The 15,635-nt window shown below is 43.0% G+C and overlaps 1 protein-coding gene across 1 annotated transcript in view; it reads left to right on the forward strand.

The window, feature by feature from the left end:
• Nucleotides 1-359: 359 nt before the first annotated feature.
• Nucleotides 360-15,635, forward strand: part of CLIC5 (chloride intracellular channel 5) — a 155,207-nt gene continuing 139,931 nt past the window's right edge. Inside the window, exon 1 of the mRNA XM_036317249.1 lies at nt 360-890. Coding sequence (XP_036173142.1) covers nt 360-890 — 531 coding nt within the window. The remainder of the gene's footprint in view (nt 891-15,635) is intronic.

Here is a 15,635-nt window from a genome sequence, read left to right on the forward strand (position 1 = left end):
AAGTAGTGAAATATTCAGAATTTTAATGTGGACATGGAAGAAATTCAATTCAACCTCTAGTAGATCCAAAGAATTGAAATTACTGGCAATAAGAACAACCCCAGAGTGTAGTTGAAGTGCCCTTAGGGATGAAAGAGTTAACTGAGTGTGTAAGCTTTATCTTGTAGCCAATGGATTTGTGCTTTGCTGAGTAAAGTCTCCGGTAAATGATTGTTAGAGACCTGTCATCGATAGTGGCTGCTAGTTTCTGTTCAAAAGCCTGTTGACTCTTCTGCAAGGGAGTGCAGCATCCTCTATCTCTTCACTCACTTGGGTTCTACTCAGATCTGCTTGCAAAAGGATCCATGAGCTACGAAAACATGAATGACGAAGACTATAGCACCACTTATGACACCGTCCAAACAGAGACGGTGTATGAAGTTCCAGACCAGCCAGCAGAAAATGAAGGTCCCCTTTATCATAACATCCACGAAGACTTGAGCTCAGAAAACAATGTATATGCCACTGAGCTGGAAACCCATGACTATGAATCTGTATCAGCTTATGCCGTCGGGAGTGAGGACAACAGCCTGGCTTTTTCCCAACCAGAAGAAGAAGGCTGCTTCCCGTTTCTTGCGATATGTCCTCCGGCCCCGGATCCTCAACCAGGTGAGCCCCAGGAGGATGGGAACATCTCAGTGGAAGAATTATACTCACCAATTCAGGACCAGGAGACGACCCCGGAAGAGCTACAGGAGAACAGACGCATGATGGAGGGGAACCTGCCTTCTCCTTCAAGCTTCACCGTCCAGAAGAGCAGTGAATATTCCCTCACCGGCTATTCTGCTGCCAATGATTTAGAAGAAGACGAATCAGCTTCCACAAACCCTGAGATCTTCCTCTTCGTGAAGGTAAGGCTGCCTCTGACGGGCACCCCTGCCCTTGCAGGTGGCATAGTTGGTGCTTTATTTTGCTCTGAGTGACCAGGAAAGGATGCGTGGTGTCAGGGTCCTGGGATCTCCCTATGTAGTCAAGAGTAAGGCTCATTAAACCCGTCCTTCCAGGGTTCACCCGGGAAGGCTCCGAGTTGCAGGACTGGAATGTGAATGTAAAGCGAGTGTCTAATCATTGACTGCTGTATACGATGGGCGAAGCGTTTTTTAAGAGTTGACGTATGAGTGAGCGGAACTTGCTGCTGAAATCACTACCTTGTGACAGACCTGAAGTACATTCTCCCAGCTGGTAAATTTCCTTCAGCAGCATGATTTTCAAAAACAAAACCAAGGCTTGTGAGAGAAAGTCAAATCCGCCGGCCGGTGCTGGAGTTTCATTCTTAACGTTTCTAAGGTTACAGGTGCTTCAGATAAATGGTCAATAAATGTTACCTCTGTCACTGAGCTTGCCCTTTTGGTACCAATCTAACTAAAATACCTGATTAAGTAAAACCATTGCTGTAGTAGTAAGACACCAATTATCAGTGTTAATGTTTAACGCTTACGATATTTAAGCAAAGAACTTTGGCAATCTTTGTATCAGACTGGTATGTGATAAAGATTATGGCTATGAATATTATAAAAACACTCCAGGAATTGGTTAATTTAAATACGATGGAAAACATTTTTCACAACAATCACCCCCCATAATATTCGTATTTACATTTTTTTTACATATGAAGGCAACATATTAGTAATACTACTGTATATTTTTAAATATATCTTTATTAATTTCAGAGAGGAAGGGAGAGGGAGAGAGAAAATCATCAATGATGAGAGAGAATCATTGATCGGCTGCCTCCTGCATGCTCCCTACCGGGATCAAGCCCGCAACCGCAACCCAGGCATGTGCCCTGACCAGGAATTGAACCGTGACCTCCTGGTTCATAGGTTGACGCTCAACCACTGAGCCACACTGGTCAGGCAATACTACTATATTTGCTAATAAAAATGATTACTCTACGAACCTACAATTCTCCAGTTTACAATCATTTCTCTTCTTTCTGGTTTCCAAGAAATCCTCTGGTGAAACACACTTTATTTACTAATTGAATGCATTGTTATTTTCTACTCTGTACTTTCCCCTAGTGGTTTTGTGTGTAAATTGTATCTCCTTTATTCTACCACAAGGTCTTTTTAAAAAGTAACTAGCAGAGTGTTTGACTCATATTTAGGTACCCAACAAACCTTCTTGTATTATATTGAGCATTTGTGGGGGAAAGGGAAAGACAGTGAGGGCTCTTGCTGGAGATAAGGACACATATGTGATAACTTAATCAATAAAAAAATTTAAAAAAAGAAAACAATGGGGTTCTGGAGACAGACTCCCACGTGGCTGAATTTGGTGAAAAGAGGAGTGAGGCGAGTGCTGTGGGTGTTCTGGGGGGCGGGGACCTTGGAGCCGGTGCCTTCCAGCCCCATATCCACATCGCCGTTGCATCCATTTCCAAGAAAACCTCATTTTTTAAACATGAGGACGAGGCCTATTTGTTCTCAGGACAGAAGCACCCATGCAACAAGCAATCATCCTCATCATTGTCTTGGTACTAAGACAATTTTTTGTAAGTTTGGGAAAGTGTTGATTTCACCACAAATTAGCCTGTCACTGGTGTTGAACCAAACAGAAGTTGAAGGGAAAAGAGGTGCTGGCATCTCCAACCAGTACCGACAACAGGAAAAACAGCAGGAGAGCAACGAGTGATTCCTAAATTATTTATAATCCATGGTACCATAAAGCAAATATTGGATTTATTACTTTTTATGTTTATATTCTTTTTAAAAAATGTTTCATTAATTATTTTTATTTCAGAGAGAAGAGGAGAGAGAAAGAGAGAGAGAGAGAGAGAGAGATGATGATGATGAGAGCAAATCATTGATGGGCTGCCTCCTGCACATCCCCCACTGGGGATTAAGCCTGCAGCCAGGGCATGTGCCCTGACCGGGAACTGAAATATGACCTCCTGTTTCATAGGTCAACACTTAACTGCTGAGCCACACCAGCTGGGAAGTTTACTTAAAAAAAAAAAAAAGAATTATGTTAACTAACATGTTACAAAATGCACCATAGACCTCAGCTCCTGTTTGTGGCCTCTTTTTAACGGATATTCAACAGAACTTGTAAGAAGAGGGGCAGTTAGAATTCCTGCTTCTATGCCCCTCATCCTCTCTGAAGACCTTTATTATGTTGCATATAAATATAATATATGAAAATGGGTAAAACAGGCTGTTCTGCTTGCATGGAAGTGGAGAGTCTCCTCCTCTTCGCAAGACCGTAGCGCACGGGAGCAAAGAATTTTCAGTAACTACCAGAGGCTCGCCCTGAGTGTAACCTGCTCAGGCTCCTCTTCCTCCCAGCAACCCAGAGTGCGTGTAGAACCCCCAAATATGATGGGGCTCAGGTGTGTGAGCCACTTCCCTAGTGGAACTTGTTACTGTACAGTCCTGGGGTTTCTTCTCCTGGGCTGTGCTAGTGTAGACCGTGTGGGCTGTGTCTACACCTGTACTCATTTGTGTATGATGTTCTCACCTGTTCTGGCATCTCCAACTGATACTGGTGACAGGAAAAACAGCAGGAGAGCAGTGTGTGATTCCTAAATTACACTGACCAGTCAGTGAAAATGTCACACAGGCTTGTAACTCTAGGTACTGAGGGTTAGCCATTTCAGGGTGTTGGCCAAATACTTAATTAAAACATATCCTTTATTTATTCATTCAGCAGATAGCTATCATGCCAGGCCCTGAGTTTACAACCATGATGAAAACAAAGTCCTAACTCCCATGCACTTCATGTTATAGTGGCAGAGACAACTGATGGATAAATAAATAAGTAAATATCTAATACTAGGGGCCCAGTTAATGAATATGTGCACCTTGAAAGGAACTGTGGGTTGTGAGGCTGCAGTGGACACAGGGGCGGTTCTTGGCCCATCCTCCGTAGCCCCGCCCAGCCCCTCCCGCCACAGCTCTCGTCCACTGTCTGCTGGCTTCTCCGCTCCTGCTGTTGCCGCTTGCATGCGCTGACGGCACCTGCTGCCAGTGTGGAGCTATTGGGGCTGAAGCTAACAGCGAGTGCTGCCCTGATCACCCCTCAGGAGCAGGGGGAGGTGGAGAAGCTTGTGTATAAAAAAAAATGTGCATTAAGTTATTGTTCATACAATTGTCTGGATAGGGCCAAATAGTTAGATCTTTGACTTCGTACAGACAAATTTCTGGAAAAAGTTAGCAAGAATGATATTGATTTATATATTGTGTGTTTGTATATCTAGTTATTTATATTGGGGGGACATATGGATTCAACACAAAGTTTGGGTTGAGGTTGTGTCAATATAGTTTCCAATAAAAAAGTTTTTGTGGCTGGCCTACCTGGATGGACTACTCAGAAGTTGCACATTTAGGTGTTTGGAAACAGCTGGAGCCCTGGAAGGGTCTTCCTGTTCCACAGTCACTAGGAACTCCTGCTCTAATGTCAGTCATAAGGACATGTGGACGCACGTCCTTGGAGACATTTGTGAGCAGAAGCAAGTCTGAGCCTACTGCATGTGCCCCATTGTCCTTTCTCAGAACCAAGGGAGTACACAAAAATGGAACAATGAGCAGGTTTGAACAAAGATTTCTATTCGTGTCACTTTTCTTTTTAATTAGGGTGCTGGGAATACCATCAAGTCCAAATTTTATTCAAAACTTTTTTCTAGGTGCCCCTCTGAACTAGTGGGCTCTGTGAATCAGTGCTATCAATCAGAGAAGCACCAGAATTATAAAGCTATGACAAGAACATTGAAAACAGAGAAGGTCAGGAACTTGCCCAAGGCTGCCTGTGAAGTGGGGTGAGGCAGGAATTTGGCCTCTCAATCCAAGGCACTTTTTAAAAAATATATTGGCATCCCTAGCCTTGGGTGCTAGGTGCTTATGAACATGCAAAACTCTACACAATTTTTTTTGTGTGGAACATGATCTCAGGAGGGTCCGTGAACTCTCAATGTTATCTATCTCTGTGATGTATCCCACTTGCCTACCTGGGTATTCATCATGTCTTCTGTGTACGTCCATGTTGGTTTCTCCTTAGGCCTCTCTCTTTAGTTTATAGACAGCCATCTTCTCCAGTGTCTCCACATGGCCCTTCACCTGTGTGTGTCTGTGTGCCATTCTCCTCTTCTTATAAGGACACCAGTCATGTTGGATTAAGGCCCACCCTAATGATCTCCTTTTAACTTAATCACTTCTTTAAAGACTCTGTCTACAAATTCTGTCACATTCTGAGGTACAAGGGATTATGGTTCAACATATGAATATTGGGGAGACACAATTCAGCCCATAACACTGAAATGTTATAATTACCTTTTAATGCCCTTATCTCTCTCTCTAGCTATGAACTGTTGAAGGAGGGCCTGCCTTTTATCCATTCTCACATACTTGGTTCATGGCCATTTACACGAGGATTGAATAATGGAAGGAGGGACTACATCACCCAGGGGTCCTCAGGGCATTGAGGGAAGAGGAAGGCCCGTAGCAGTAGGGAGAGTGGTGCTTCAAGTCCCCTATGTTAGTTTCACAGAGCTGCAGAAACAAATTGCCACACATTTTATGGCTAAAAACAACAGGAATTTATTCTCTCACAGTTCTAGAAGCCAGAAGTCTGAAGTCAAGGTATTGGCAGAGTCACACTCCCTCTGACAGCTCTAAGGGAGACTTCCTTGCCCTTTCCAGCTTCTGATGGCTCCTGCCATTCCTTGGCTTGGGCTGCATCGCTGCCCTCTCTACCTCCGTCACCATAAGGCCTTCCCCTCCTGTGTCTCTGCGTTTTCCCTTCTCTTCCCTTATAAACACTGCCAATGTATTTAGGACCCAACCCAATCCAGATGATTGCATCACAAGATCCTTAACTTAATTACATCTATAAAGACACCCCCTCCCCTTTTTTGTTATCCAAGTAAGGTCAGCTGTGCAGGTTCTGGTTGAACATGTCTTTGGGAAGGGAGGCTCTCATCAACCCATCGCAGCCCTGAAGGTAGGATTGAGTTGAATTGATGGGAACCTCTGGACATGAGTAAGCACTCCTGGATCCATATTTCCCACCAAATGCAAGGGGTTATGTGAGAATTCAGCAGTGCTTGCATATTCTTCTTGTTAGTTCTCAGACATTCATGAGAATGCCTGCATGTTCCTAGCACCATATCCTGAAGTTGGGCAGAAAGCCAATATTCTAAGAGCTTAGCTTGATTTGTTGAACTGTGAAGGGATGTTCCAGTCAAAGGACTCAAGGATTTGCCCTGCAGTTGGTGTTAAACGGTGCAAAGAGCTGCCCGTGGTAACAGTATCACCACAGCTGCTAATTCAATGTGCCCAGTTCCTGGGCCTGCTTTTGTGTTTCTGCATCCGTATAATTGACCAAATACTGTGCTGTCTATAGACACGGAAGGTAGACCAAGCCCAGTGACCTGCAGAAAGTGAGGGAAAAGAGAACATCAGCTGACTGGGTTGGGCTGCCAATGAAAACACTGGGGAAGGGAAACAGTGTGAGAATAGTGAAAGATATGATATATCCTTTCTGGACTCCCATTTTTAAAGGTTAGGTCACCAGAATGTCGGCTTCTTGAGGGAAGGGACCACATGTTGCTTATCTCTGCAGCATAGTGTCCTGAGTGTGCTGGGCTTGACACAGTGGGCTCTGTAAATGTTGGTCAAAGTGAACTGAACTCAGGTAATTTTCACCTGCCTACTGGAGTAAAGACCATCCCTTGGGACAGAATTGCAAATCAGTTAGTAACTCCCCTGTGTTAAGCCTTGCCCATCGCCAACACCTTTGAGGATCATATGCCAGGTCTTATGTCCTGTCCCTAACAACCTGAGAGCCTCTCTGGTCCCATCTCCCATCCCTTCCTCCCTCACTTATTACGCCCCAGGAATGCTGAGCTCCCCACAGATGAGATGCTGTTCTGCCTCATCTGGCTTTGCCCATGGCGATCCCTCTGCCTGCAGCATCTCCTCCCCTTCGGCATCAGACCAACTCCTCCTTTTCTTTCTGGACTTATGTTCCCTGGGAAGCCGTCTCTGAACCTCCAGGTTGTTGCTACCGAAATGCGTCCCTCCAGCTTAGGGCTTCTCACCTAACATTGCCATCACCTGGGGGAGGATGTATCACCACTTGTTCCTCTCTAGAGTGAAAGCGCCCTAATGGAAGTGTTCTCCAGCTGCATCTTACCTACCTGTGCATGTACACCCACCCTAGCACAGAACCTGGCTGATAGTTGGGGCTTGCACATATTGTCGAATTCAATTAAATGGATCAGATAATGGGATGAGAAGTTCTTTTTTGAAAGGAAAGCTTATTAGTGTTCTCTGGGGAATTTGGTCAGTGTTCAAGTAAAGGCCACTATGTCTCTGTTTTCACTGATATTTGCCTTTGAGGTGGGGTTGAGTAGATGGTGTGTCCTGATACAAGCCAACTGGTGAGGTAGGGGAAAAAGAGAAGGGGGGATTAATATTTCCTGAATGTTTACTTTGAACCGTGCCTGTGTTGGGTCACCTGCTTTATTGATATTATCTCTGTAATAGGGCTTAAGAGCTAGGTCTCCATCTGGATGCTGGCACTGACTCGCCATGAAACGTTGGGGATGTCATCTACGCTCTCTGAACATTGAATTTCTCACTTGTAACGAATAAAAATAAACAGTTTGAATGAGCTAAACCCAAGAGCCCCCAGGTTCTAACCTGCTATGTATGAAAGCTTTTCTCCCCTATAGTAAAATAGTTTCCCTCCCATGAAGAAATCCCCCCTCACATCTTAATTTTATATTCTTCTAATGTCCTCTGAAGTATATAGTGAACATACTATTGGGCAACTCTGTGATTTTTAAAATAAGGAAGGAGGAGATTGTGAGTAACAAAGACAGAGATACCCTCACATAGAAACAGGATTGAGACTCAGATCATATTGTCAAGAAACTGGTTTGGGAGCCCAACTGTCTTTTCTCCCCACATTTAACGTGTTAATTGTTTGCCTGGTTCAAAATTCGAAAGGTACAAAAGCTAGAGTTTCTCTCCCAGCATATTCCTTCAGTCACCCCATCTCTATTTTCTGAGGCAATTCATTCTAGAATTTTTATTAAGTGTCCTTTTATGCCCAGTCCAGCAAATGTGTGTATGTTCATATATTTGAAACTATCTTTTTCTTTCCCTTTATTTACTAGTAATACAGATGGTCTTATACTGCATATCCTATTATGTATATTGCTTTTCAGGGGGATCAATTTTATTGGGACATAATTTACATACATTAAAATTCAGCAATTTTAAATATAAATGTCAATGAGTTTTGAACAAATGTATACAGTTGTGTCCCAACCATTACAATCATAGCATAGAATAAATATGTCCATCACTTCAAAAAGTTCCCTCTTGACCCATCTCCATGCATCTTCCTCCAGCCACCCCTTGACTCCTGGCAATGACAGAGATTTTTTAAAATTTATCTTTATTGTTGAAGGTATTACAGATGTCCCCCATTTTCCCCACATTGAAACCCCCACCTTAACCCCCCCGGCCCCCGCCGCCCCCAACCAGGCCTTCACTGCACTATTGTCTGTGTCCATGGGTTATGCATCTATGCATACTAGTTCGTTGGTTAATCTCTTCCCACCTTCCAGCTTTTTTTTAATCACTCTAGTTTTACCTGTTTAAAAGTATCATATAAATGGAATTAAACTCTATTTAATCTTTTGTGTGTGGTTTCTTTCACTTTAGCTGTATGCTTTTTAACTCATCCATGTTAGTACATATATCATCAGTTGGTTTCTTTTTATTACTGGGTAGTATTTCATTGTATGATTATAACACCATTTGTTCATGCATGGACAATTGATGGAGGCTTGGGTTCGTTCCAAGTTTGAGATTATTATTAATAAAGCAGTTATAAACATTCACATATAAACTCTAGTGTTGATTCTGTTTTCATTTATCTTGGGCAAATACTTAGGAGTGGAATTACTGTATTATATGGTCAGGGCATACTTAACCTTATTTTTAAAAACTTTCAAATTATTTTCAGAATTTGTATGAGACTTCTAGCTGTTCCTTTCTAGCACTTGGTATTGTCAGTCTTTAAGTTTTAGGCATACTGGTAAATGTACAATGGTATTCCATTGCAGCTTTAATTTCCATTTTCTATGACTAATGATGTTATGCATGTTTGCATGTACTTACTACGCATTGTTAAGTGTTCTTTGATGAAATATCTGTTTAAATATTTTGCTTATTATTATTTTAGCATTAAGTCATTGAATATTAAGAGTCTTTATGTACACAAGATAATGTTTATCAGACAAGTGTTTCTCAAATAGTTTACACGTCTGTGGCTTCATTTTTCATTTCATAAGTGTCTTTTGAAGACACGAGTTTTTTATTTTGATGAAGTCCATTTATCAATGTTTCCCTCTATGGTTTGTGTTTTTTGTGCTCTATCTAAGGAATGTTTGTCCAACCCAAGGTCACAAGGATTTTTCTCCTATATTTTCTTCTAGCAGTTTTATAGATTTAAGTTTTATATTTAGTTCCTTGAGCCATTTTAAGTTAATTCCCCATAGGCGCTCTCTCTCTCTCTCTCATTCTCTCTCTCTCTCTCTCTCTCTCTCTCTCTCTCTCTCTCTCTCTTTCTCTGCAGCTCCATTCTCTCTGGTTGTTAGACCCTCAATGTCTTGCTGTCTCGACCTTCCCAAACTCCAAACTTTTTCTCCTCAACTCAGAGAGACTGCCAACCTGTATTTGGGTCCTGTTCTATCCACCCCAATGTCTGAAAATCATCACTTCATATAGTTTGTCTGCTTTATTAGTTGTTTAAGGTAATGTTCTAGTTGATAAGAATAAATCTGGTTCCTTTTTCTCCGTCTGGCCAGCAGTGGAGGTTGTCCTAATGGGCTTTAAGATCCCCATTCCTCTTGAGTTGCTTCTCCTTTCTTCCCAAATATTGGCCCCTTGAATTCAAGTTTGAATTACAGTTTGGAATATAGTCATGAAGCTCAACTGAACTAAAATCTAATAGTAATGACATTAAAATGATTTTTGTGGGGAAATATTTAGCCTTTAGGCACAGGTTGCTTGCTGACCCTCCTCATTTCTATTATCTTTTAAGAGTATATTGTCTTTTGCAATGTCTTTATATGTACTTTAAGTTCTCAGCAATGAGAAGACAGGAAAATAGATGTCCTAGTTAATCATTCACCAATACAAGTCAAAATACTATACCACCTTCTCTTCTTTTAAGCTCTTACCATTCAAGCCTCTGGTGATTCTGAGTTACCTTGGAAAACGCTAGGAAAAGTGGACTTACTACTACCAAAAGGAATCCCATTTTCAAGCTACTTGCTCATGTTGTTGTCATGTGCTAATGAGTGGGATCCAACTCCCGATGACCCTATAAATGAGTCATATCCACATGTCCTGTCTTCAACAGCCCTGCTTAGCTCCTGTAGACTCATGCCTATGACTTCTTTTATGGGGCTAATCCATCTCATGTTTGGTCTTTCTCTTTTCTTGCTGCTGTTTATTTTTTACAACACTATTGTTTTTTCCAAAGAACCCTGCCTTCTCATGATGTGCCCAAAGTAGGACAGCTTCAGTTTTGTCATTTTTGCAATATTTCAGGCTTAATTTGCTCTAGGACCCACTTGTTCATTTTTCTGGTGGTCCAGGATATCTTTAGAGATCTCCTCCAACACCATATTCCAAATGAATATTTTTTTTTCCCATCGTCCTTCTTCACTATCCAGTTTTCACATCCATACAGAGTAATTGGGAGTACAAGGGTGTGGATGATCTTAACCTTTGTCTCTGATGACACAACTTTGGTCTTAGTGAGCTTTCCTAATTCATCCATTGCTGCTCTTCTCAGTCTCAGCCTTCTCTCTATTCCTTGGTTGCCTCCATTATCAATTGATACCTTCTGATACCCAGGCCCAAAGTGTCCAGAATGAATTTGTGTATGAATTGTACCATGTACATAGGAAAATGCTCTGGTGGGCAGCTCTGCTCCCAGATAACACTGCTTTCCAAACATGAGGTGACTTTCCCTGGGGAAGGAGCATGAACTTTGCCCTGAAACCAAGGGTTTTGTACAGTTTATAGTATTAGGAACCTGGGCTTTAAGCCATGCCCCAGGTTCTTAATTCTTTCTGAACAGAGCCTTCCACATCCTTCATGAGCCTGTGGGTCAGTAGAAGTGCCAGATCTGTCAGAAGCTGTCAGCCTTGCATGATTGCCCAGGCTTGGTGCACAACTGTCACCTGGCAACAGTCAAAATAAATAAGGGAATTCACTGTTTAGGAAAGCACTAATGTTCTAAGGTTTCAATGATAACAATTGCATGGTAAATATGTGAGGTGGTAATGAGTAATTGACATGAGTGCCTTTTGTTAACTGGACCACAACTGCAGGTTGTTTTTTCCCCTCTAGAGATATCTGTGTTCACTTCTGTGATGGCAAGAAAAGAAAGAACGTGGTGGCTAGTCTTTTTCTGTTCATAGCAGCAACACTCCGCAAACTGGCTTGATTCTTCTAGAACTGTGCTGTTCAAAATGATGGCCATTAGCCGAAAGTGGCTATTTAAATGAAAAAAAGATTGAAAATTCCTTTCTCAGTCATGCTAGTCCCATTTCATATGCTCAACAGACTCGTGTGGCTAATGGCTCCTGTAAGGAAAGTGCTGATATGGAGTATTTTTATCATCAGAGAAGGTTGTGGAGGACAGTGCTATTGTAGGGCAGCCTGGGTTCAGACCTGGCCTGAAGACCAATGAGCTGTGTGGTCATGGGCCCCTCTGCACCTTCACTCCCTTGTCTATAAATAAGAGGTCCGGTGATTAGGTTAGTGAGACAGAGGAGTGTTCTTGCCCACAAAATAGACAAACTACCAGTGAAAATCATTCACATCTATAAATAGTACCTTTACTCCAAATTTCTATGAGCCAGTTGATTGAAGATGGCACCTGTTTAGGCACAGCTCTACTATGAATAATCAGTTTTTGAAAAGCTCAATAAAGCTGTCACTGTCCATTGGCCAAGCCCAGGTCGATGGAGAGTCTCGTGGTGGCGTGTTATCCACCAAAGCTGCAATAACTTCAAGGACTGAAGATACTGCCCCTCCCGCCACCAGGGCTAAATGTAGCAGTAAGCCTGGAACCCAGACCCAGAGATCAGGGTCCTTCTCAAACAAACAACTGCCAAGCGAAAGCAGGGCTGGTTATCTGGGGCCGGGGGAGGAGGTTGTTACTGAGAAAACACAAGGGTAAAGGTTGAACAATTGTGAGTGTGGTGAGTTCTTATTCCATAATAAACATTTTATAGATCTAAGAGTGAACTCAGGTCAATTGCCTGTCCCTATGTATTGCTTTGGTCCATTTCAAATCAGCAGGTTGAAGAATCTTTATTGAGCCTGCACTCTGCACTTCACGTGCACGTGCCGTGAGAGATAGAAAGTGATCTAAGAAGGGCCCTTCCTGTGAGATGCTGGCCAGGTAGCTCAGGGGTAAGCTGCACACCATAAAGCATTTATAAATGAATGCAAGAGTTGTGGTAGAATCGAGTTCCAGAAGCTATGATTCACAGTACCCAATAAGCACTGAGGACATTCAGAGACAGGCAAGGACTGGATTTATCAAGGAAGGCTTCGTAGAAGAGGCAGGCTTTACCCTCTAAAGGAAATGTAGGAACCAGGGTGGTGGGTAGGATCAAGGAGGAAATTCCAGGCCTCAGCAATTAAATTGTCCTCATTCCTGTGTCACCTTGGGAGGCAGTTTAGCCTAGTGGTTTAAAGCTGAAACCCTGGAGCTACACCGTGTGATTCAAATTGTGGTCCTGTCACTTACTAGCTCTGCAATCTTGACCAATTCACCTAGCATCTCACTGGATCATTATGAGGATAAAATAAGCTCATTTATGTGAAAGTCTGAGGTACAAAATTAGTGCCACTCTAATCTCTTTTTCTCAGGATTATTTTCACTTATAGTATTTAGATTGACTGCTCTTCTTTTTTTTTTTTTAAGTGTTTTTATTGATTTCAGAGAGGAAAGGAGAGGGAGAGAGAGATAGAAACATCAATGATGAGGGAGAATCATTGATCGGCTGCCTCCTGCATGCCTCCTATGAGGGTCAAGCTCACAACCCGGGTATGTGCCCTGACTGGGAATTGAACCATGACCTCCTGGTTCATAGGTCAACACCCAGCCATTGAGTCACACTGATCAGGCACAGCTCTTCTTTTTAATAGAAGTCTCAATAATTTGCATTTCCTTGATCTTTCCATGACTTACTTGGTTTGGTTTTCCTGATTTTTACTCTTTTGTGATTGGTGAATATACCTTATTTAAACCAACACACAGAAGAATGCTTCAGTTTGTCTTATGAAAATACTCATGCCCTCAGAGCCCTGGACAGGATCCATTCAATTACCAAATTGAAGGGTGGGTCTTAATGTGCTTTCCAGGGCCGCTCCTGAATTACACCAGAGAGACCATTTGGTTTACGAAGACGTCTCCGCTGTGTCAGTGTCCTTCCCAACTCTGAGGGCAAAGACTCGGCCGTGCTGCCCAGCCAGCATTTGAACAGTGTGTGACACGTCCTGGTTGGTCCATGACTCCCGAACAAAACTGACTTCCCTTTGTAAAATGGGCTAGTGATGCTTAACTCCTACTAGCTTCTATAAGGTAACATAATTCAATTCCATTTAATTCAACTAACATTTAGCAAGTGTCCCCCCTGTGCCTGGCTTGGTGCCAAGTGTCTGGGGTCCAGTGGTGAACAAGTCAGAAAAAGTCTTGGAGCTAATGTGACCACGGTATCATTTCTTTGGGTTTCCTAAGGGACTATGGGAAATGTAGGGGAACCTCATGAAACATTGCATTGTCCTTACTCTCAGGACACAGTGCAAGGAACACTGAATTCAGCCTGAGTGGTGACTGGCCAGAAGAGTTCCCATTCCCAGACGTGAGTGGGCTGCCCTGGAACGATGCTGGGAGTGTGTGGAGCAGGGTGTATGATGAGGCCACTGGTTTGCCCAGAGTCTCAACCAATGGTTTTACAGCTTGAGATGAGGGAGGAAGAGAACTTCCAAGCCTCACCTTTAGGGGGGACTCCTGTTCATTCCTTCTTATGACATCACCAAAGCATTTATAGAGTTTTCTGTGAATTTTTAACTCCCCTGAGTGAGTTAGAAGAGGTTTGGCTACTTGTTACAGGAACCCTGACAATGGCTTTAGAAGCAGGGTTTGATTTTCAATTTAGTGAGAGTTCCAGAGCATGACTGTCGAGGGTGAGGTCAGCTGACTCCACGGGGAGGCCGGCGGCAGCCCCGTCTTACCTGTCACTCTCACGCTCACAGGTGGGCCACAGTGTAGAACAGGCCGCTCCTCCCCCTCCAAAGTAGAGGCTTGCTCCTGACACCCGGGCAAAGATGCTTCAAAATGAAACAAAACAAGAAGAGTGCACAGGGAGGGCTCAAAGCCAAGCACTGCCCCTTTGTAGTTTGATGACCTTGGGCAGTTACTTCACCTCTCTGTGCCTAGGCTTCACCGTCTCCAAGAACTGTGGTGATACACAGAACCTAAGATTTAACCTCTTAGCCATTTTTAAGTTAATATCATTCAGTGGCATTAAATTCACTCACATTGCTGTGCTACATCACCACCATATACCCACAGAACTCTTATCATCTTGCAAAACTGAAACTCTATACCTATTAAGCAATAACTCTTTATTTCCCCTCCTCCCAGGCCCTGGAAATCACCATTCTACTTTCTGTCTCTGTGATTCACCATTCTACTTTCTGTTTCTGTGATTCACCATTCTACTTTCTGTTTCTTTCACTATTCTAGGCACCGCACATGGATAGACTCATGCAGCAAGTCCCACCATTCTTAAACGAGAATAGCAATATATTTTTTGTGAAGGTGATTGTGAGGATTCCAACTTCGCATAGAAAGCATTTCACCCATGCCTAGCACAGAGGAGGCTCTCAGTGAAGGATGGCTGGCATTTTTAATATGTTAATGATGCTGTGCTAGATAGTTATGGGAGACACAGAGGTGAGCCCATCCTTTCAAGGACCTTCAGCTCAGTGGGAAAGGGGTCATAGTTACAATACTGAAGTCAAAAAGTGAAAGTTTTCAAAAGGAAAGTACTGAGAATGTTCTTTGGGAATTTAGAAGAGGAAGACGTTATTAACTCAGAAGATCAGAGAAAACTTCATAGAAAAGGAAGCATTTCCTTGAAGGATTTGGTCCCATAGAAATGGCCACAGGGACACTTTGGGAAGAGGGATTGCATGTAAGGACATTGTATCAATCAGCTTGGGCTTCATAACAAATATACCACAGACAGGAGGGCTTAGCACCCACATTTATGTCCTTCTAGTCTGGACAAAATACCAATTTCTGCACATGGGCCACGAAGTTTCAATCGCACTGTGCGCGCGCCCGCATGTGGTGTTTTGTGGAAGAGCCACACTCAAGGGGCCAAAGAGCCGCATGTGGCTCGCGAGCCGCAGTTTGCCGACCACTGCTCTAAGGTACCAGCAAAGTAGGTCTGGTGACAGTTCTCTTCTTGGTTGTGGGTGGTGGTCCTTTCAACTCTGTCCTCACAAGGAAGAGCGAGAGTGAGCACTTTGGTGTCATTTTTCATA

This window comes from Myotis myotis, unplaced genomic scaffold (assembly GCF_014108235.1).
Source record: "Myotis myotis isolate mMyoMyo1 unplaced genomic scaffold, mMyoMyo1.p scaffold_m19_p_7, whole genome shotgun sequence".
NCBI lineage: Eukaryota > Metazoa > Chordata > Mammalia > Chiroptera > Vespertilionidae > Myotis > Myotis myotis.